At 50.7% G+C, this 20,978-nt stretch overlaps 1 protein-coding gene across 1 annotated transcript; it reads right to left on the bottom strand.

Annotated features, from left to right (window-relative positions):
- Positions 1-54: 54 nt before the first annotated feature.
- On the bottom strand, positions 55-20,501 carry GOLGA1 (golgin A1). Its single transcript, XM_020800919.3, has 24 exons — positions 20,369-20,501; positions 17,268-17,556; positions 16,710-16,800; positions 15,699-15,773; positions 14,561-14,658; positions 13,903-13,935; positions 13,579-13,707; positions 12,459-12,628; positions 11,827-11,938; positions 11,555-11,650; positions 10,751-10,876; positions 9,907-10,002; positions 9,154-9,249; positions 8,922-9,017; positions 8,123-8,263; positions 7,210-7,305; positions 6,669-6,746; positions 6,344-6,446; positions 5,226-5,386; positions 4,734-4,880; positions 3,640-3,699; positions 2,853-2,999; positions 2,015-2,101; positions 55-1,554 (listed from the first exon to the last, which is right to left on the bottom strand). Exons 2-24 carry the CDS (start codon positions 17,400-17,402, stop codon positions 1,474-1,476), a joined length of 2,454 nt encoding a protein of 817 aa, XP_020656578.3. The 5' UTR covers positions 17,403-17,556; positions 20,369-20,501; the 3' UTR covers positions 55-1,473.
- Between the last annotated feature and the right edge of the window lie 477 nt (positions 20,502-20,978).

Here is a 20,978-nt window from a genome sequence, read left to right as displayed (position 1 = left end):
CACAGTATCAACTGGGAAAAAAAGCATACCTTCTCTGAAGCACGACCAGGAAGGTAGTAGTAAGTCAGCCTCAAGTTTTAATCAAAAATTGTATTGCACCACAAATTAGGTTCCATGACATAATTCAGTCCATATGTGCGCGGCCTGTCCATAAAAGGGTTTTTTTCCCTTATATACACACTCCCCAGGTGTAGTGTTTCTTAATACAAAGTGCATCAGTTGCTACTGTTAATGAACATGTACATCTTGGTCTCATCCAGAGTGTCTCTCTGTAGCATCTTAAAATTCTCTCTCAAAGGTACATTTCAGGCAACGCCAGAAGTACCCGTTCTTAATCTCTATGCCAAGAAACAGCAAAGGCCCCCAGGATGATTTTTCTGTTCTTTGTAAGTGGTTGATTAAAAAAAATACTGTTGCTTAGCAATATGCAGTCATACTATTTAGAACGACAGCCCTGCTATCTTGCACGCTTGGTGGTTTGTACAGTATGCGGTGCCTCCTCTAATTACCCTGCTTTATTTGAAAAAACAAAAAACTCTGTAACCAAGGGGATCTCCCCCCCCCCAAAAAAAAACCATTTTGGTTAAGAACTAGAAAAGGGGGGGGTAACCTGACTATAAATTGCAACCGGACTCTGCACTTTCTCCTTCCGAAGGAGGTCAGCGAAGTTAGCCTTCCTTCTGTTAGGAGCAGCATCCTGTCTTCTGTGGGTTGTGCATGAAAAAGGCTTTGCAGTATCTTGCGAAGAGGATGATGGCGCCACGTCAAGCGTGGTCCCCCTCCAAGCAGGTTCAGTCACATGTGAGCACAGAAGGAGGAGCCTTTTCCACAATACTGCAGGTTTGGTTTCTTCTTCTTAATGCTAGGGTTTCCCTTCCCCTCGTTAAAAGGAGTGGCTGGCGGCTATTTTTCCCCCAATCTACACACTACTACTACTACTACAGTACACCACATTTAATACATCCGTTTAAAAGGCAAAAGAGTATTGTCATAAAGACCGTTTTTAAAAATCATTTTTTTCTTTAAGAAAAATAAAAGTTGACCAGCTCTGTAGAAAGCGGCCCTCTCTGTGGCTGGGCAAGGGAGGGGGGGCCAGGTCCACAGCTCGGCTGAACGCACCCACCGGTTCCCGCAGCCGCCCAGGGGTGGCGCAGGGCCCGCCTGAGAAGGCAGAAGGGCCCTTCTGCTGCCGAGACTCGCAACCCCATCGCTCCCTGCCTCTGGAAACCCGTTTCTGCTGCAGGAGGAGACCCTTTTGGGTGGCCTGATCTTCCCTGAAAGGCTGCAGAGCAAAGGACACTTTTTTAACCGTCATAGCGATCCACCCCCCTCACCCGCCCCCAAAGTTCTTTACACAAATACTAGGCGAGAGCAATGAAGACACCTCAAATCAGTGGGCGCTGCATTGTTTTCATAAGAAAAAAAGAAGAAAAAGCTACTTGAGGCAGGGAGGTGGGGCGTCCTCGGGTCCATTCATGACCAGGCGGTCCTCGGATTTGAGATGGAGGGTCGAACGCTACCCCTGGGAGGCGGTTTTGATCCAAACCACGACATCTAGTGGGGTGGGAAAAGAAAGCATAGCACAAATCAGGTGTGCAGCAGGAGAACCTTTCAGTGAAGGTTGGCCCCTGAAGCTGCATCTGTTTGCATCCTGAACACCCCACGCGCCTCTGAAGGGCCAAGAGTTGGCAAATTCACGGGCGTGGCGGCTTCAGTAACCGGACCAGGTCGCTCCTCCGCAGAGCGAGCGATTGGCAAGTGTATTGGGCATGTGCTTTAACTTCATCCAAAAACTAAAACGGCTGCACAGCTGATAGCCTAGTCCACGGGATTGCAGAGAAACGTGCAAATAAGCGCCTCTCTGGAGGAGCTGTGGCCAGGACGCCGCAGCAAGACCCCGGTCAGTCAGTCGGTCCGTTTCTTAGCGTTGCATCGCAAAGACCGCCAGACGCTGCAGCCCAGAACCAAGAGAGGCGCCCGCGCAAACGGATCGCGGGCTCCCACAAAGCCTTACCTTGTACTCCAAGGTCTCTTTGAGCATGTTCTCTTCCTCCTTAGAGAAGTTGAGCAACACAGACACGGCTTTGATCAAATGGAATGCCTGAAACGCAATGGGCGCCAAGTCACCAGGGGGGCAGGCGTACGCCCACCCCCAGCAGAAACGTTCCCCAAGGTGGGGCTACGGAGCAGAACTCCTTCGCACGATAGGCAGCGGAGCCGATTTCTAGTCTGTTACGTCTCTCCGTTCCGGAGACCCTGACCTTTCCATGGTCAAGTCTGCACACGCTTTTCAACATTACAGATACTCAGTGTGACACAGCCAACAGAGGAGGACTCAGGAGAGCCGAGTTCAAATCCTCACTTGGCCTTGGAAACTGAAGGCACTAGTAAAATCACTCCATAAATATCTCTTCTTGAAAGTCCTATTAAGAACTGTAACTGTGTGCTGTCAAAGTCACTTCCAACTTAGGGTGACCCTTTCCGTTCCCTTTTTTTCTGAGAATCCCCCCGGGACTGTGCGGCTTGCCCAAGGCCACACAGGCTGGCTCCTCTGTGGAGGGTACAGCAGGGGAACTGAACTCCCAGCTCCACAGCCAGAGAGCGAAACCACTTAGTCCGCCACCCAGATGAAAGTCCTCTTCGGGTTGCCGTAAGTCCGTTCCAACTTGAAAGCACATTAATAACCCCCAGGGTTGGACCCAGGATTTAGACTTCCTTACCCAGAGACAGCCTTCTAGAAGGTGTATGGAATTCCAATGACAAGTTGATTCCAAGCCCCCAAGCAACAGGGTAAAAACACATAATCAGGAAACCCTTTGTAGGTCTCCCCCCCACCCCCTTTGTTTCTTTACCTCGGATTCCCGGCAGGACATAAATTTTAGCACCACATGCTTAAGGTACTCGAAGTTTATCTCTCGAGAGTCATTCAGGTCGGAGTTGTTGGTAACAGTCAAAGTAGCACTGGGGACTTCAGGAACTTCGCCATCGGGCCGGATTTTCTAAAATAAAGGGAAAACAGAGGGTTAATTTAAAAAGCAAAACATAACCATCCCATGCAAGCTAGAGTGTAGACCCACATCTCATCAGCCACGCAGACACCAGGCCACGTTCCCCAACCTGTCCTGGCTGCATGCTCTCTGCAAAAACCTGGCTTATAGGCAAAGGACTGTTGGCTAAACATTGCCTTTGCCCGCCAACTAAAACTATCCAGCGGTAAACATTTCCAGAGCCCGGGAGAAGACCCCAAAAGAAGGCCTTCTCTGGAGTTTCTCTGACCAGATCTGCTTGGGATGATGGCGAAGACCACCCAGGAGGGCGTCTCCTGAAAGACTTTAAACCTAAGCGGGTTCACATTTCCTTTGAAAGTCAAGGGAAGGGAGCATTCTCAAGAAATGGGACTCCCCAGCCCTTACTCCCAAGTTGTCCACTGGACGCATGCCTCCCTTAGACTCGCAGAGACAAACATGCTGGGCTAGAGTGTGAAGGGGAGCATCTCTCGAGGGGCGAGAAAGCTCGACCAGGCCTGACTTCCAGCCTCTCCCGAGTATCCTTTGGCTGTCTATCTGCCTGCTTTGTTTTTCGGTGCCCCTCGGTCGAAAGCACATATTCGGATCGACTTTGGGCTCAGACGGGACTCACCAGTTCTTTCTGCAAAGTCTTCTTCAGCTCCGCCATCCTCTGCTGCAGTTGCTTGATAACCTGCCCAGGGAGAAAAGCGGGGGGGGGGGGGAGGGGGAGAGAAGAACGTCGGATCACAGCAGACCGGACACGTTCCAACTCACTTTTCTACTGAATGTTCTTCCGTGTTATCATCATCATCATCAAACTGCAAAGCCCAAAGGGACCCCTTAGAGTGACCCTCAAGCCCAGCCCCTGTCAGGGAGCCCCAGTGGGGGATTCGAACTCCCAACCTCCGGCTCTGCCACCAGATGCCTTAAAACCACTAAACAACCCAGCTTGGTTCATTATTTTAGTGCCTTGAGAAACCATGATGTGGGTTGGAGAATTCTCTCCAAGTTGTTTTCTTTCTTTTAACACAGGGACAATTTTCTCATATTTTTTCAGTGGGGGTCTGCATAAAGAGGACTTGAGAATCAAAACAGGCCCTCTAGTTAAGATACCTGGATTTGCTTTTTCCCTTTTCCGGACACTCCCAAGTCTCCAAAGAAAGACCGCTTTAGAGATCCCGATAGACCCAACCGTTTGCGGTGTGGTCTTACCGGTGCAGAAATGCCATTTTTCCCCTCTTTTAACTGCAGGAAAGAGACCAGCTCTTGACTGTCCCCTGCGTGGCTTGCTCAAATATTTGTGGATTCTTTTAAGCCGCAATCTTGCTGAATCCTGACCGCCTGGGCTTGTTAAAAGCTAGGGCTCCTGGCATTGCTTACACGTGCAATACTCCATTGTGCTAGCAGAAACTCTTTACGATTAAGAGTTTAAGAATAAAAAAAATTCCAATCTCCTCATCGTTATTATCGTTATCTGGGGGCAATTCTGTTTGCAGCGGGCTTGCCGCTTACATGAACAGAAATCGAGACACTGCCCGCCCAAGGCACGTCAGAGGGAAAAACAAGAGTGAAAACTAAATTACAATCCCTTCTAAAGATATTCCTGAGGGAAGAAAAAGGCAAGGGAGCTACAGTTCCCCTGTGGCAGATTGTCTTGCTTTATTAGGAGCAAGACAAAGGCCCAGAAACGCTCCAGAGGAAAAGGACAGAAGGCAGATCCCACACCTTGTTTTTCTCCGCAAGCTGCTGCTCCAGGTCCCTGTTCTCCTTCCGGAGCTGGACGACGTCCGCGGCCATCACGTCCCCGTTTGGCTCCCCTCCTCCGTCTTCTCCATCTTCTCCAGCGGTGGAGGACAGTTCCAGCAAAGCAACCTAGCAGAAGTCAAGGAGGAGCAGAGTTTAGCAGGCTTCATGCAAGCCGAGGGTGGCCACGTCTGTGGGCTTGGAACGGTTCAAGGCAAGGGGTGGGTTTCTCCTTGGCAGGGCGAGGGGGGAAGCAAAGCCCAGAAGCAGAAAGATATGGCTTCTGAATTCGCCAGTCCTCTGGGTCTTGGACAGACGTTGTTCTCCACCCGAGGTTTTTGAAGGGACACTTAGAAAGACGCAGGAGAAATGTCCGGGCGTCAAGAGGCACTCCAGAAGAGAAGCTTCCCTTCTTGGTCTGGGCAGGTGAGCCGAGGCTCTCCCCACCCCGGGGCTAAAGGTCTGGCTGCTCACTTGCTTCTCGCTGGCTCCCAAGCGCTCCTGCGCCTCCTGCAGCTGCGCCTGCAACGTGCGCCTCTGCTCCTCGGCCGCAGCTTCCCTCTCGGCGGCCTGGCGCTGGCAGAGGTCGAGGCTGGACTGCAGCTGGTGCCTCTGCAGCAAAAGGGCATCGTGGCCTGGGAACAAAGGAAAAGAGCAGGTTGGGGGGGGCGGCTTCCGGGAGCCACCAAGGGGTCGCTTCCATTCATGCTTTTCTGGGCGCCATCCTTTTATCCAAGGGGTTCAGAACGGTTCTTTTGTTTCACTACTACCGCAAGAGGCAGTCAAGGCAGAGAGGGGAGCAACTGGACCGAAAGGAGAGCCCCAGCTCTCCGGCTCTTAGTACACCATTTTAACCGCTACTCCATCCGAGCTCTCAAGAAGTCCCACTGAGTTTTGAAAATTCCATTTCTATGCATCTTAGAACGACATAAATGGTTCTCCCTTGCTGCTCCTCGTAGCAAAGTCGGGCCAAGAAATGACGTCTCGTTCGGAATCACCGTAATGAGTTTCACCACCGAAGGGTTTCCGGCCTGGCCTTCCCACTGCGACACAAGAGCAGGGGTCCTACTTTGAGAGCAGACCAGCTTCCAAGGCCTCGCAGGGGCATCGGCGATTACGACCTCCCAATTAGTAACTGGCCCTTTGCCAGACCCGCTGGAACCAAGCAAGGGAGAGAAAGCACCTAAGGGGAGTACCTCAGATCATCTTATTTCAGCATCAGGTGCTTTGAAAGGAAAACTGGATAAAAATATTTTAAATAAACCAATAAATGAACCGTAAACCCCTTCTGAAGAAACCTCAGGAGTTCATTCCTACTGGGGCTAAGGCCAACCGTTCTGCAAGCCTGTTACTCAGCTGAGATGACCAGAAACTCAGGGAGGGAAAGATTTCTAGAGAGGCTCAAATACGCTATCCTAGGGCTACTTGCAAAGAATGAAGACTGGCCTCCCATTAAGATCCATTTAAATATTCTACTGTGGATAATGCAAGTCAAAGCCAGCTCAAAAATGCAGAAGCTCCTGAGGAGAGGCAGAAGGGGAGCGAAGAAGATTCTCAGTAATGGTCAAGGCTTAAGACTCACGGGCTCTCACCTTGCCTCATGTGCGTCAGCTCTTCCTCCTCTTTCAGAAGTGAGTCCGTTTTCTCTGCAATAAGCCGGTCTTTCTCCTTTATCAGCGAGGTCAGATCTGCAACCTAACCACCAGAAAACGTGGTCACAATGGCTGAAAGAAAGCCGTTTACTTCCCAGCTGTTTCCGACAGGGCAAGATGAATTCTTTCTAAGGCTTAAAACCTGCCCCAAACCTCAGTCAGGACCAGGAAGACGCCGGAGAGCTGTGGCGAGCCCCGAGCCCGTTTCTGCAGGGCCTCAAGGGGACCAGAAATCCCCCCTTATCCCTATAAAAACGTGCCCCACCTGTTGCTGCAACTCTTCAAGGTGCTTCTGCATCTCTTCCAGAGTTTCCGCCCTTTCTGCGGCGCTGCTCAAGTCTGCCTGCCATGCAGGAGGAAGCCTGGTGTTAAGAGAGCTGCGAGTTCGAAATTCCACACTCTCCTTTCCCCAGCTTGATCTCAAGGGGGTACCACCTTTGGGGGCCCGAAACATAGACATCCTTATAGCCAACCCAGAGAACTGCTCTCCCCTTTTCCCCACGCCATCACCCCAAACACCTTCTTAATGACAGGAACAAGCGGGGCAACAGAAGAGCCCATAGAAGAGGACAACAGATTAGGGGTGATACACAGGGCTGTCTCTCCTGGGCCCCCTGGAGGTCATGGTTTGGCCCCAGGGCGAGATCTCCTTTCCAGCACAGAAAGAGATGCAGGGGGCCTTCCCAGATGCTGACTCGTGAGCGGAAACATGCAGGACCCACAACAAAAGGTCACTGTGGGAAATGCAGAGGGTTCAAAAAGGCCAAAGGCAGTCTCATGAAGATTTCCCCGTCCTGTCTTTGTACCTTTAGTCTTTCCATCTCCGTTTCTTGGTTCTTTAACGAGCTTCCCAAAATTCTGCATCTCTCTCTGAGTTCTTCATTTTCCTTTTCGACTTGGCTCTAAAGGAAGACATGGAAGCACAAGACGGGTGGGTCGGTAAAGTGCAAGGATCATCGTGCCTGAGCTGTAGTGGCAGGTGGCTTCCTTTTAGACATGCACGGCTCTCTTTTCTCCCCCCCCCCCAGTGTGGTCCACGAGCTGGATTCTCTACCAAGGCCGCCTCTGAAGCCCACCAATTCTAGACCAACCTCTTGTCCCAGCACCGAGGCTGAAAAACTAAGTGTCGAGTCCCTTGCTTTCTTTCCCCTACCTAGGTGGAATGTTCTTGAACGCTCCGTGACACCGCTACGGTGCAGGTCACGGGAGCGGCTTCGTGTAGGCGATTACCAGCCATTCTTTAACCATTTCCCTAAGTAAGGCTACCCTGACAAAGCAAAAGGGCCTTTTATTTCAAATCCAGGTACGTTCTTGTGCCAAATGACACAGGAACCAGGGAAGGAAAGCCAGGGTTTTTAAAATGCTTTGGGAGCACAGAGATAATCCAGGATATAAGTCACTGAGGTAGAATTCAACTTACTGAGCAACCTTTGTTTAAAAAGCAAGTTTCTAGTCCTCAGGGCTCCAAAGCAAAGCTTGAAAGTGCGTTGGCAGTACTGGCTAAAAGCAAAGAAGCCAGGGAGGTGGGTCTCTAAGGAGTGGGTTCGGCACTCCCTCCCTCCCCTACAACTAGCCAACATCACAGACGCAACAGACAAGCCCACTTAAGGCACATGGATCACGTAGTGATCGCAATTCCAACCAAGAAGGTCCATGTTCTCGTGTTTTGAGCCTGGAAAGCTACTACGGCCTTCCTCAGAATAAGCGAGGGACACTCACCACCGCTGTCCTTTCGGACTCTCGCACGGCCTCAAGTGCCGCGATCTGCTCTTCCAGCCTCCCGACCTGTTCGGCCCGTCGATGCTCCGCAGCCGAGAGGCCTTCCCGCCACCCGATTCTCTCCAGCTCCAGGTCTGTTTGCTGACAGGAAGAGAAAGGACAGGAACAAAGCAGAGCCCTTTGCTGACACTCCCTTACGAGCGCGGAGGGGGTGTGTGTGCGTGCAAGTAAAGGGTGAGCTACTTTGGGATTTAAAAAAACTGATATATTTTATTCTCGCCTTTCATCACAAAAGGTTCTTCCAAAACCAACAAGGGTGCAAGAAGAAAGGAAAGCGTCAAGAAACACCTTTTTTTGGACTACAAGTTCCAGAATGCCGTAGCCAGAATGAGCCATTGCAATGGGGCATTCTGGGAGTTGTAGGCCAAAAATATAGATTTTTCCCATATTGGGAGGAAAACTCCTCACTAAAGCTGAGCGCTGGGCTTCATACGTAATGTCCCCCAGTGTCCCACTTGTCTTCGATGACTCCGTGACCCACCCTGAAATCTTGCAATACAGGGCAGACAACAAATGTTACCCAGGGTGGTGCAGCGGACAGAGTGACGGGCTAGGAATCAGGAGGCCTGAGTTCGAATTCCTGCTCAGCCATGGAAACTCAGTGGGTCAGTGGAACGGGTAAAAGCCACTCCTTAAATATACCTCGAAACCCCTATGAGGGTCGTCATGAAGTCAGATCCCACTTGATGACACAGAACAACAATATTAATGTTCCGAACAAAGAAACAAACGGACTCACCAGCTTCTGCATCTGCCGATCTCTCCCTTCGACGTCTTCCTTGCTTTTTGCTGCCACCTCCTGAGCGAGCCGGAGGGCTTGTTCAAGATCCTTCTGCTACAGAATGAGAGAATCCATCTCTCCTCTGTTTCCCGGCCTGGTGGCCTCCACATTCGTCCCGTCTCCCCCTCCTCACTGCACAGGAAAAGGGAAAGGGGGGGGGGAACCTGCCACAGCTCAACTTTCCAGTTACCTGCCGCGTACTGCTTTCCCGGAGACCGCGCACAAGCTCCTCTTGCTCGCTCAGGCGCGCCTGTCCCTCGGCCAACTCGCCGTTCAGTTTGTCGATCTAGGATGCAACACACACCACCTCTGACTCTTGAGCTGAAACGCACAACCAGGAGAATCACCTGGTGGCACTACTTTCAGCAGCTGGACCCGCTTTGGGCAGGATTCTGGGGTCCGAACGGCCTTCGCTGCTCCCCCACCTGCCTCCGGACGGGGCTTTTCTCCCTGTGATTTTTATATGATGGAGGGGAGGGGCAGAGCGGTGTGGGAGGTGCTCCCGCATGGGTTCTCCCCACTCTGCAGTCCGAAGCGGGAAAATCCCACAAGCTATGCGCTGGGACTAGGCACGAACCGATTCAGGTCTCGGTGAAAGGAAGGATAATTTTCTCTCTCTTATACACCCAGAGGGCCGTGCATCTCTCCTTAGAATCAGGAGCCTTGATTGGGACCCCCGATTTCACAGTTCCAAAGTGAAAGGCACTTCTGATCAAAAAGGCATTTCTGTACCGAAAGCTTTCTCTTTTAACGTCAAACATCTAAGGTGGGTTACAGCTACTCAGAAGTCCGGAAAAGGCACTGTACTTGTGCAAAGGATCCTCGGGGCTACATCATACATTCCTGGGGGGGGTGTGTGTGGAGAGACTTTGCACTCAATTCCCTCCCTTGCTGATGGGAATTCCCCAGAAAACAGGGATACAAAGCGTTCCACCCAGCATACCTGGCTCTCCAGAAGGCCCACACTCTCTGTGTGGCTTGCGCGTGCTGCCGACAGCTGCTGCCTGGCATCCTCCAACCTCTGTTCCAGGGCACTTTTCTGCAGGAGTTAGAAGTAGTAGCTGCCATTTCTGGTTTCTCCTGCTGCTGTTGCTACCATTGTCATTATTACTAACACCTCTAATTTACATGCCACTCAGTGCTCCTCTACACAGCCCAGTCAACCGAACATCCCTACCAAGAGCGCCCCCCCCCCAACACATCCCAAGTAAGATACAGGGCAATTAATACCTTCATGCTAATGCAATCGTGTCAACACCCATTATGAAATAAGGAATTTTTAAAAAACTATCTTGGGGAAATAGTAATTTCTTACAGGTGCATCTTATTCAAGTCCCTCGACCAAAATGAGTCATCTCACTGAAAAAAAAATCAGCTGAAAGAGAGCCCAGTCTTATATTTTTTTCCCCCAAACCTGCAGCTTGTCCAGAGTGTTAAGCTCAAGTTCTGATCCCTGGCCACGCAACTCCTCATTTCGCCTGCCACGGGCTAAAGCAGGTCTCCCCCGATCCCAGAAAAATTCCTTCAACAGACAGCACCCCATTCGGCCCTAGAGAGTGGGGCTGCAGTCCATGGAGGCGTAGGTCTCAAAAACTCTGGCGATTACGTCTTCTGCATGCCACAGGCCTCTTGCTTGCTTTTTGTGGATGGAGAAATATTAGAGCACCGAGGACAGACTCTCCACAGCCTTGGAAGAGCCTTGGCAGGGGGGCTGGAGAAGCAAAGGAAGCGATGCCCCCCTCCCTCCCGGTGCGCAGCACTTCGCCCCCCCAGCGATCCAGGCTCACCTCCCGGAGGAGCTCCCGAATGTGCTCGTCGCCGGACAGATTGCCTTCTAGCCTCTTCTCCAGGGAGGCCACTTTGTCTTGCAAAAGCTCCACAAGCCGGCTTTTCTCCTCCAGTTCGATCCTCATCTGTCGGAAGACACAGGGTCACAGGCTGGACAGCGGGTGGCTGGGGGATGCTCTCTTTCCGTGCACACATTTCCCCCCCCCAACCCCAAATAGGACACTGGCTCAGCTCTGTGGGCCTGAGAAGTGGTGGCATGACTCTCCTCTCTCTTCAGCCAGGGATGGGAGTTACAGCTTTCGAAAGCGGCGTTTTTCCCCCCCACCGATGTTTACTCCCTCTCCAAATCTGGCACTTGCCGTTCATTGTTTCAAAAAATTTCTGGAGTGACAGCACTAAACCACAGGCAAGCAAAATCAGTCCCATCCGAAGAGCCCAAGAATCTTCCAGGATAATGCTGCAGGAAGGCCACTGGCCTTTAAACACGCACTGCACTCATGAACCCAACTAATAATAATCCTAATCATCCTCCTCTTCTTGGAACGGCAGAGCTGGAAGGGACCCTCTGGGGTCTTGTTCAGGAGACACTGTGGTAACTTGAACTTCCAACATATGGTTCCGCAGCCAGAGACCTATGTAAGCCCCTGAACTACCTGTATTCCTGCAATATCCTCTTCGTTTCTGTGCGTTTCAGCTTTTCTGGTCTCCTGATATATTTGCGGCACGCCCCCAGACAAATCCTGGAAGGGCCCGTCCCCCTTTGCCACTTCGAACGGCCACACACAGGAAAGCACGGGACATACCTTTTGCTTGTGCTGTTCATATTCCGCTTTCAGCAACTCGTGGTCCCCTTGCAGCATCTCGAGTCTCCTCCCGCAATCAGAGGCGGTGACTTGTGCCTGAAAATTGGGGAGGGGGGGAAGAGAGAGAGAAACAGCTTGGACCAACACGCTCAGCATCCCCGACCCCCTGCCTATGGCTGACCAGGGCTGACCGGAGTTGCCACCGAACCGCCAAGGGACGGCCACGGCTTCCTCCCCTCCCAGCTTAGAATACTCAGCTGCTCTCTGCTTACATGTTGGAGATCTACTGACAATCGTTGGATATAGTTTTGCAGTTCCTCAGCTCGCAGCTCCAGGGAGGTGATCTTGTGTTCCGCACTCTCCCCTGCTTCTAGGAGCTCGTCCCTGTGTGCAGAGAGGAAGCCAGTTTACAGGCCACACGCACACACATGAAACCACACGTGGCGGAATTAGCTGGCTGGCCTCTTCACAAGCCCTTCCAGAAGCCTTCCCAATTGAGAGGCAAAGCACCCTCCCCTATTCAAGCTGCCCGCGTCAGTCACTACATAATAGGGCATATGTGGGCTTTGGGGAATGGGGGGGGGGGAGACCCACAGGTTCTGACTCTTCCCAGGTTGCTTTCTGTGAGGTAAGGGTTTTGCTCAGGATGATGAACTAGGCAGCCTCCAGAGAGTGACAGACTCTGATCCTGGACAGGGGCCGTCACAGATGGATCAATACACACAAATGTAGAGGGACTGGCTGGCTTGACCTCCACAGCACTGAGACCCACACCAGCCCACAGCTGACGCAGAACTGAATAGGAAAGGTTCTTCAGCTCCAACCGAGTTGCACGGCCCCCTTCCCTCCCCAGGATTTAGACGCAACAAGCCCGCGTCAGCAGCGCAACATTCCCCCTCCCCACCTCTCAGCTCGCAGGTCTGCGTGCTGCCGATTGAGTTCTTGCAGCTCCCCGGACAAGCGGGAGGACGCATCCTGGGAGGCCTGCAGCGCTTCCCGGGCGCGGGCCAGCTCTTCGGCGGAGGACGCCAATTCCTGCTGCACCTGGGCCAAGGATTCCTCCTTCTTCAAAAGCTGGGTATTGAAAAAAAAAAAAGAAAAGAAAAAGAAACCACCATTTCACATCCGAAAGAGCCCAAGTCTGATGATTCGGGGACAGGGAACCGGGGTGGGGAAGCAATTCCATCCAGGTCCACCTTCCCGCCATGGATGGCAGTGGAAGCTAGGCATTATCTCACAATGACTGGACAGCGTGGAGTCATGGGGTAGAGCAGCCTCGCCAAAGCTAAGCAACTCTTGGATTGGCCCCGTACCTGGAAGCGAAAGGCCGGCGCCCAGATCTGAAGCAGACGTCCAGCGCAAGGAAGGTTCTCTGGTTCAACCCATCCGGGCAGGCAAGAGAGGCACATCTGCCTAACCCCTGAGCGCTGTCACCTTGCCAGCCACGGCCACAGGTGGGGAACCTCCAGCCCTGGGTCAAAAGGATGCCCTTTTCGGGGGGCCCCTCCAAGGGTGAAGGCTGTTCCCAGAAAGCCATACTGCCCCCTCCTCTTTTTTTCACCCTAATACTATCCAATGACAGCTTCCCAAAAGTTGCAGAGGGGTTTAAATCAAGTAGTTTAGTGATTTGGGTCTGTTCCTTTCTCCTCACTTCTGGCTAGAATGTATCCCCCCCCCCCCCCCCGGGACATATTTGACATGGAATTCACTGCTTGGAGATCGTACTTTACGGTAGCGCTAGACCCCTCGCTCTCTCTACCACGGGATTGGATGGGCTCCTACGTTCTCCCCTTGATTTCCGTGACAGTAGAAAGGCAGAATATGAAAATCAGCCTATCCGTGAATAGGAGGGATTAAAGCAGAATTCTACAGCACAAAGGCTGGAGGCCGGGGGGGGGGGAGAGCAGCGGCTGGCAATCTCTGGGGGGGACCTGGTGGTCCAAGGGCCCCTAGATCCTGCCCCCTCTTGGAAGGCCTGGAGACCTGATCCTGCCCCCAACGGGACAGCCTCTAGGAAACCTCACCATGTGCTTGACTTTAGCCAACTCCTGCTGCTGAAAGCCTTCCAGCTCATCCAGGTCATCCCTCTTCTGGAAAAGGTGCAAACTCTGCTCGGCCCTCTCCTGCAACTGGGCCGAAATCAGCTTTCTCTCCTGCGGGGAGCACCCGAGGGCAGAAACATAGGAAAGAAGATTTAGGGAACTTCCCGACTCCAGCCCAAATGTCAGGCAGGTTTGCCAGGGATCTGAACGGCTGCAGTCCAGGTGGGAACCGAAATGGGGGGGTTTGGGCCACCCCTTGCCGTTCTGACCCACCAACGAGCCACCCTAAGCCGGCCACCCACTTGCCTTTTCAAGATGAAAGAGCTTCTCCTTCCATTCCTGAAAAAGGAGAAAAGGACACGTGAACATCGGGGCACCGACACCGATCGACAGGGTCGGGGCCACAGAGCAGCAGAGCCAGTTAAAAGCTCATGGCTCAGCCAAAGAAACAGCAAAAGTGACATCGCTGTTGTGACATCACCAAGAGGCACCCTTTCTTTCTTAAAGGGACCCCTCACTACCAGAACACTCCCATCCGATCTGGGATGATCAAACAAGGCTGTCTTTCGGAGACCGCTGACTCCTCACCATGCTTAAAAGAGGTTTGTCCCAGGCCGCCTTAGCACGGAGTCAAAAGGAGCTGGCCGCTCCCTTTTGACCCATAGGCCATCAGAAGATGCAGTTCAAGCGGAAGCAAAGACACGGGCTACTAAAAGCCTCCAATCTGGTTTCGGAAGGTGCTGACGGCGAATACTAATTCGCAGGATGTGACGGGAGCCGACGGCCATGTCCTGCCACCATCTTGACACACAACCCAGTTGTTGCCATCAGATTTTTTTTAATGCTTTTTTTTAAATGGGTGGAACAAGGGGAAGTACCATTGTGTCCAGGAAACCTCTAGGTGTTTTCTGCATGCCTACAGGGTGAAGATTCTTTCTCTCTCTCTCTCTCTCTCTTTGTGTACCTGGTCCTTCTTTTCCAGTGCCAAGGTCATCTCTTCAGCCATCTTAGCCGTGCTGGCCTGGTGAGCCTCATTCTGCTCCTGGAGTTTCTTCACAAAGGCTGCGGATGACAACACCATACCCATTCCTGAATAAGCCCAGATTGTCTGGCCTCCTGAAGCACAGCAGAGTCAGAGGCGCTAGATATAGTCTGATCCTCTGCCACCCCTGATCTCCCAAATTTCAGATGTATACGATAGGCAACCACAGAAACCTTTATGAGCCGCAGGTATGACTTTCTCATACTTCTCCGTGGGAAAAAAAAAGGGAGAATCTACAATCCTCAGTCACAGACTGAACTTTAAAGCTATCTATATGTATATACATATAAACACACACTGAACTTTAAAGCCATATATATGTATTTAAAAAAACCAAGACAGAAGGCAACCTTTTAGCACTGCCAGCTTTCTCACTCCTCCCTCTACACTCTGGCCAAATTTTAACAACAGTCAGACAAAAGCAGTGCTGTGATTTGACATCTTTAACTCTTGAAATAAAAAAAATTGGCGTGAATCAACCCCGTCTGTTCCCAAGACTGACATTTGCTTGACCTTTCACCCTCTCTCTCTCTCTTTGCGGGCACAGCAGCAAACAAGGGAATGCCACATGCCCACCTTTCCACCAAGAGGCAGAAAGAAAACCTTGGATTGGCCATGGACAAGACCAATGTAAGACACCTGCTGCCTTTGCGAGATTTTTATTCCTTACAAAAGGACCCCCTTCTCCGTGGGATCAGAATCCACTGAGCCACTTACCTAAGGTCTGAAAATATTTAAAAAACGCATACAGATAGGGGGGATCCTACTGTATTAGTAATATGTGTTGCACAAGGGAACATGAAAGAGCATATCCCAAGCCCCAGTTTGATACTCTTAACTACTACACCACACTGCCTCGCTGTGATTACTTGGATCCTGCTGTGCTTCAGCTCAAACCCCACCCCACCCCGGCCAGTCCCCATAGCTCTGGCCTGGAAAATGTAGCTTTTGTTTCTCCTCTTTTTACTGCAGCCACACACAGAGAGAGAGAGATTCTAACCACTGCTCTTTCCAAGTCTTTCAACCTTGTGCAAAAAGGAAAGAAAAGACAAATACGTACAATCCTGATGCGTCTCTAATGCATGCTCAAGCTTCTCCTTAATCTTCTGCAAGTTTCGGACCTGCTCAGCGTAATCTTGGGTGGGGGGGGGAGGGCAGAAGGAGGAGATGACACCACACAGAATGAACAAGACAGTAGGAATAAGCAGGGAGATGAGGGGGTGGGGTGGGGAGATAACGAAAAATAAATGGTGAGAGGAGGTGGACAATGACTTTCTTCCTTTGAAAATCATTTATGTCAGGGGCTCGGGGGCTAGGGACACGAAACACGGCTACTGCACATCAGAAATGAAGGCAGAGGGAGGGACAGACGAAAGGAAGCGGCTCTAGGGTTGCCTGCGACAAAGAATCACACGTACTACTCTGGCACTAAAACAAGGGGGGGGGGTTCTGACCCAGCCGCCAAGAAGCCTCCTGTTGTATCAAATGTTCCATTGTTTTCAAGCAGACGCCTCTCTACTGCAGGGCCTTAGAAGTCTATTGAGACCACCAGGTAAAAGGGTGGGGTTTTTTTGCCGGAGGAGGGGGCACCAAATCTTTCCAACAGTTCTGGAGTCATTGACAGGGGACAGTTTTTCACCTGGGGAATCTATCATGGCTGCACAGAGCCCGCTTTATTTATTTATTTATTTTTAAAGGCATTTGCAATTTCAGCAATTATACTTTCACTCCTGGGTGGAAGTGCTATTATTTGTGGGGATCTGCACAGTGTTTGATGTCAAAAATGCTTCTCTTGGAGGCTTTCAGGAGCAGAAAACGACCCCTCTTTTTTTTTTTAAGCTGGGACAAAGGATCACTTCAGGGATGAGGGGGGAGGCAGAAGAGGCCTCCAAAAAACCCACAGATCAGGAGAGCAGTGGTCCTGTTTCCATTGGCAAAGAAGTTCAGAATACTGAGAGACTATTGACTGTCCAGTGGTGACAGGGCAGGCTTGGTTTGCAGTCAGAAATAGTTAGCTTCTGAAATGTGCGAGGCCACAACAAAAAAAAGAGAGAGAGAGAGGGAAACATACCAGACAGCTTGACTTCCAGCTTCCGTATTTGCTCGTTCCTTCGGAGCAGCTGAGACGAAAGGTCTTCTCTGGAGCTGCTTCCATCCGAGGGCTTGGAAAGAGACCCACAGGAAGACCATTAAGATTTGGGAAAAATCAGGAACTAAGACCTATTAACCACATTTACAAGTTACAGTAGGACCACCACCCCCTTATCTGTGGGCGCAGTATCGGATGATTTGCTTAGCCACAGTCCGAAAATATTTAAAATATTAAAAGAAAAATCCTAGAAATATATATTTCTAACGATGAAGTTACCAGAACTGGCCACTAAAGAGAGCCAGAGACCCTGTTACGTGTAGCATTCGTTATCCAAATAACATTCACAATAATCCATGTTTTTCAGCATGGGGGGGAGAGAGACCTGGGACTAATCCCCTGTGGATATGGGGGTGGGGGTCCGACTGCATTGTTGTATTTTTTTCTAAGGACTCTCTCCAAGGTTAAGAACTGAGTGGATAAACACAACGCTGCTTTGAGGGGGAAAGGCTGAATCTGAACCCGCTCTCAGATACTCACAAAGTCATCTCCGGAATCGGCTCCAACTGATGTGATCGACTCCTTGCTAACCGATCTGGGCATTCTGGCCACCCCTCCCGGCCGTGATGTGGTGGCCGCTTCTTCGGCGATCTTCTTCTTCAGTTTGGCAAACATGTCCCCAAAGCCACAAGCAGGGTCTCAAAAACAACAACTGCCCCAGATCAAGCAGCCAAAACACAGCAACAGACTGACGAGATTTTCCTTTCGCCCAGAGCTACTGTCCATCCAGTCGGTTTCTCTCCCTCAAGGGGCTCATAGGCCAGTGATGCTTAGAATTCAAAATAAAGAAGAGAGAAACACATAAAAATCAACTCTGACAAGAGAACTGGGTGAACAGAGACCAGTCTAGGTATAAAGCTTAGTTCAAGAACAGTCTGTTCTTAGAACAATTTCAAATTCTTTGATCTCTTTCTGTCCCCCTTCTAAATTTCCTCTGTTCTCTTTCCCTTTTCTGTCCATCAACCAGCAAATACATGTGAATTCGTAGATACATAGGCAACCCATTCTTACTTGATGCAACAAGCCAAAACTCTCATCCACTAAAAAGGACATTCCAAGCAACGTTTACAGAAACTAAATCTGCAAATCTGTAGTTTGAAATTACCTTGGAGTAGCTAAAGATCAACAATTTTTTAAAAAAAAAATTTAAATGTCAAGATCATCAATTTTTTTAAATTTAAATTGTGATTTGATTTAAATCAAATGTACCCTGATTTAGGTAAAGGTTCCCCTTGACATTTAGTCCAGTCGTGTCCGACTCTAGGGTGCAGTGCTCATCCCCGTCTCCAAGCCATAGAGCCAGCATTTGTCCGAAGACAGTTTCTGTGGTCACGTGGTCAGCGCGACTAGACACGGAATGCCGTGACCTTCCCACCAAGGTGGTCCCTATTTATCGACTCGGATTATTACATGCTTTCGAACGGCTAGGTTGGCAGGAGCTGGAACAAGCGACGGGAGCTCATTCTGTTGCACGGATTCGATCTTACGACGGCTGGTCTTCTGACCTTGCAGCACAGAGTCTTCTACGGTTTAACCCACAGAGCCACCACGTCCCTACCCTGATTTACTTCCATGCTAACTTAAATTTAGCCACTGAAAGCTAGCCCAAGCAACAGGATCTTATGCTCGGTTCAGGCAGTAAAATACCCTTCCAACGCACTCTGACATGTGGAACCAGTGAAGAATGAGCACACATCCTTTTTGGTTCTGAAATACATTCTAAAGGTCTAGAATCAAATAATGGCGTCTGATCAGGACACCTGCCTGAAAAAGCAAAGGCTTAGAGAAGCTACCATCGAAAGGAAGCATTTCCTAAAACTGTTCAGGAAACTGCCACAAAAAAAAAATCTTTGTTAGCAACAGGCGAGGGACACAAACCAACGAAACACCTTTTTTAGGCCAAGTCTGGAACGTCACCATGTTTGTTTATGATCACTGATTATTCTGTTCATGAATCTCTCAAAAAAAAAAAAATACAGCTGAAAAAATAACACCCGAAAGCAATCACTGAAGCTCGGCTAACACACATCGAAGGAATCGCGGACGGTGCTGAGCGGCAGTTTCCCTCGCTCGCCTTTGGCACATTTATGGCAGTGGCGTCTTTTACGATCGCTTTGCCCCTTCAACTGTTTGTCGGAATGGAATCAAACATGGGACACATCCATACTTCCCAGTTATTTCCCTCTGTACTTTCAATAGTCAACAGAAACTTTAAAACAAGAGGAGGAATTATGAGACAAGTCTGTCCTGCAACTGCACTGCTGTAGGATGTGGGCCACTTTAGGGCCAGAAAAGTCAGTTCAGCTTTCCCTGGATCTACTGCATGTAAGGGGGGGAGAGAGCAAGATGAGTTGCCAGAGCAAAGCAGACCCTCCAAAGAGGCCAAACAAGGAGAAAGAATGTTCCAGTTAAACCCCGAAACCTTCTCCTCGCTCAACCACCTATGATTGCTCTGAGCAACCATAAATTATTCACTGGGTCCCTTGGTAACTGGACGGCCACTATCAGATACCCGACACTTCACATCTGAGATACAGAACCTGGAGGAGCTCCTTGCTCATCTTCAGGCTGATTTTGCAATGCCATTTGTGACTCACAATTTTTTTCTTGTTCCTAATAATAATAATAATAATAATAATAATAATAATAATAATAATAATAATAATAATAATAATAATAATAATAATAATAATAATAATAATAATAATAATAATAATAATAATAATAATAAATCACATGCTGTCAAGACTTCGGGCACCCCTTTTTTCAGGGTTTTTGAGGTAGAGAGTTCTCCCAAGTAGCTTCCCCTTCCCTTCTTCTGGGTGCAGGTGCCCCCCCCAAGGCCACCCTCGGCGGGCTCTTCCCCTAGGACAGTGGTCCCCAAACTTGGGCCTCCAGATGTTCTTGGACTACAACTCCCAAAAGCCTTCACCACCACCTCTGTTGTCCAGGATTTCTGGGAGCTGAAGTCCAAGAACATCTGGAGGCCCAAGGTTGGGGGCCACTGCCCTAGGAGGCACGCCGCGGGATTCGAACTCCCAACCTCGGATATCTCACTCGCCCAGTAACCCAGGGAGTTTAATTCATCATCATACATACAATTTGACCCTTTCCAGGGATTTCCCAGGTAGGGAACTCGCTCAGAAGTGGTTCCCCCCCCTTCCCTTCTTTTGGGGGGACGGGGTGCCGCTGGCCCAAGGCCCCCCAGGCTGGCTTTTCTTTCAATGAGGCCCAGTAAGGGTGGGGGGCCGGATTTGAACTCCCAACCTCAGGCCCCGCAACCAGAGGTTCAAACCCCTCAGCAAGATTGGGGGGGGCGCAAAGAAGGGCGAGGAGCTGACCCCCCTCCCCCCCGGGCCTCAAGAGCCCCCCTCAAACCTATCCACGGCGGTTTGGGGAGGGCCCTCCAAGTTCCCCACCGCCCTCAGCGACCCTCCTCTCTCCCCTTCCCTCCCAGCCCGAGCTAAACCACTAGGCCTCACCGCCGGCATGGGCTCGAAGGCTTCTCCTGAGGGAAACTGGTAAGTTTCCCCCCCCAAAAAAATTCGCCTCAGCCGCCCGCTTTCCGCCTCTCCACTCACCAGCTGGTCTCTGACAGGAATTGCCCACCAAATTTAAAATAAATAAATAAAAAAAATTTCCTCAGAAGCCGCCGGAAACGGAAGCACCGCCTTTCCTACCCAGCGACCCCCGCGAGGGCTGGCGGAAGTGACGACGAAGGGAGCGAAAGCGCATGCGCAAGGGAGAGAGAGAAGGACGTGGGAAAGGATAGGGGAAATAAGCCAGGCGGCGACGAGAGGAAGAGGGCGGGGCCCGTCAGGCTTGCTTTTTTTTTTAGACCCGCCCCTCGCGCGAGCCGAGCGCGGACGCCCACAAAAGGGGGGCGGGCCAAGGGAAAGCCGTTGGGTTTGCCCCGCCCACCCGCCTCGAACTAGAGAAGCTCCTCCCACCGCCACGAAGGAAGGGGAGGTTTTCAGGGAAAAAGAGACCAACGAACAGCTTTTTTCCCGCGCTGGATCTGTATCCGCGGATTCGTTTATCCGCGCCCTGAAAGATTAAAAATCTAAAAAAAAAAGAACGCCAAGTCGAAGAGCACTGAGATCTTAAAAAAAAAGATCCTAGAAAAAGAGAGACTTCTAAAGAGGGAGTGACCAGAACTGGCCACAAGAGGGAGCGAGAGACCATGCGATG

This window comes from Pogona vitticeps, chromosome ZW-PAR (assembly GCF_051106095.1).
Source record: "Pogona vitticeps strain Pit_001003342236 chromosome ZW-PAR, PviZW2.1, whole genome shotgun sequence".
Classification (NCBI taxonomy): domain Eukaryota; kingdom Metazoa; phylum Chordata; class Lepidosauria; order Squamata; family Agamidae; genus Pogona; species Pogona vitticeps.
Note: the sequence above shows the minus strand (reverse complement) of the source record. Positions and strands in the feature narration are given on the sequence as shown.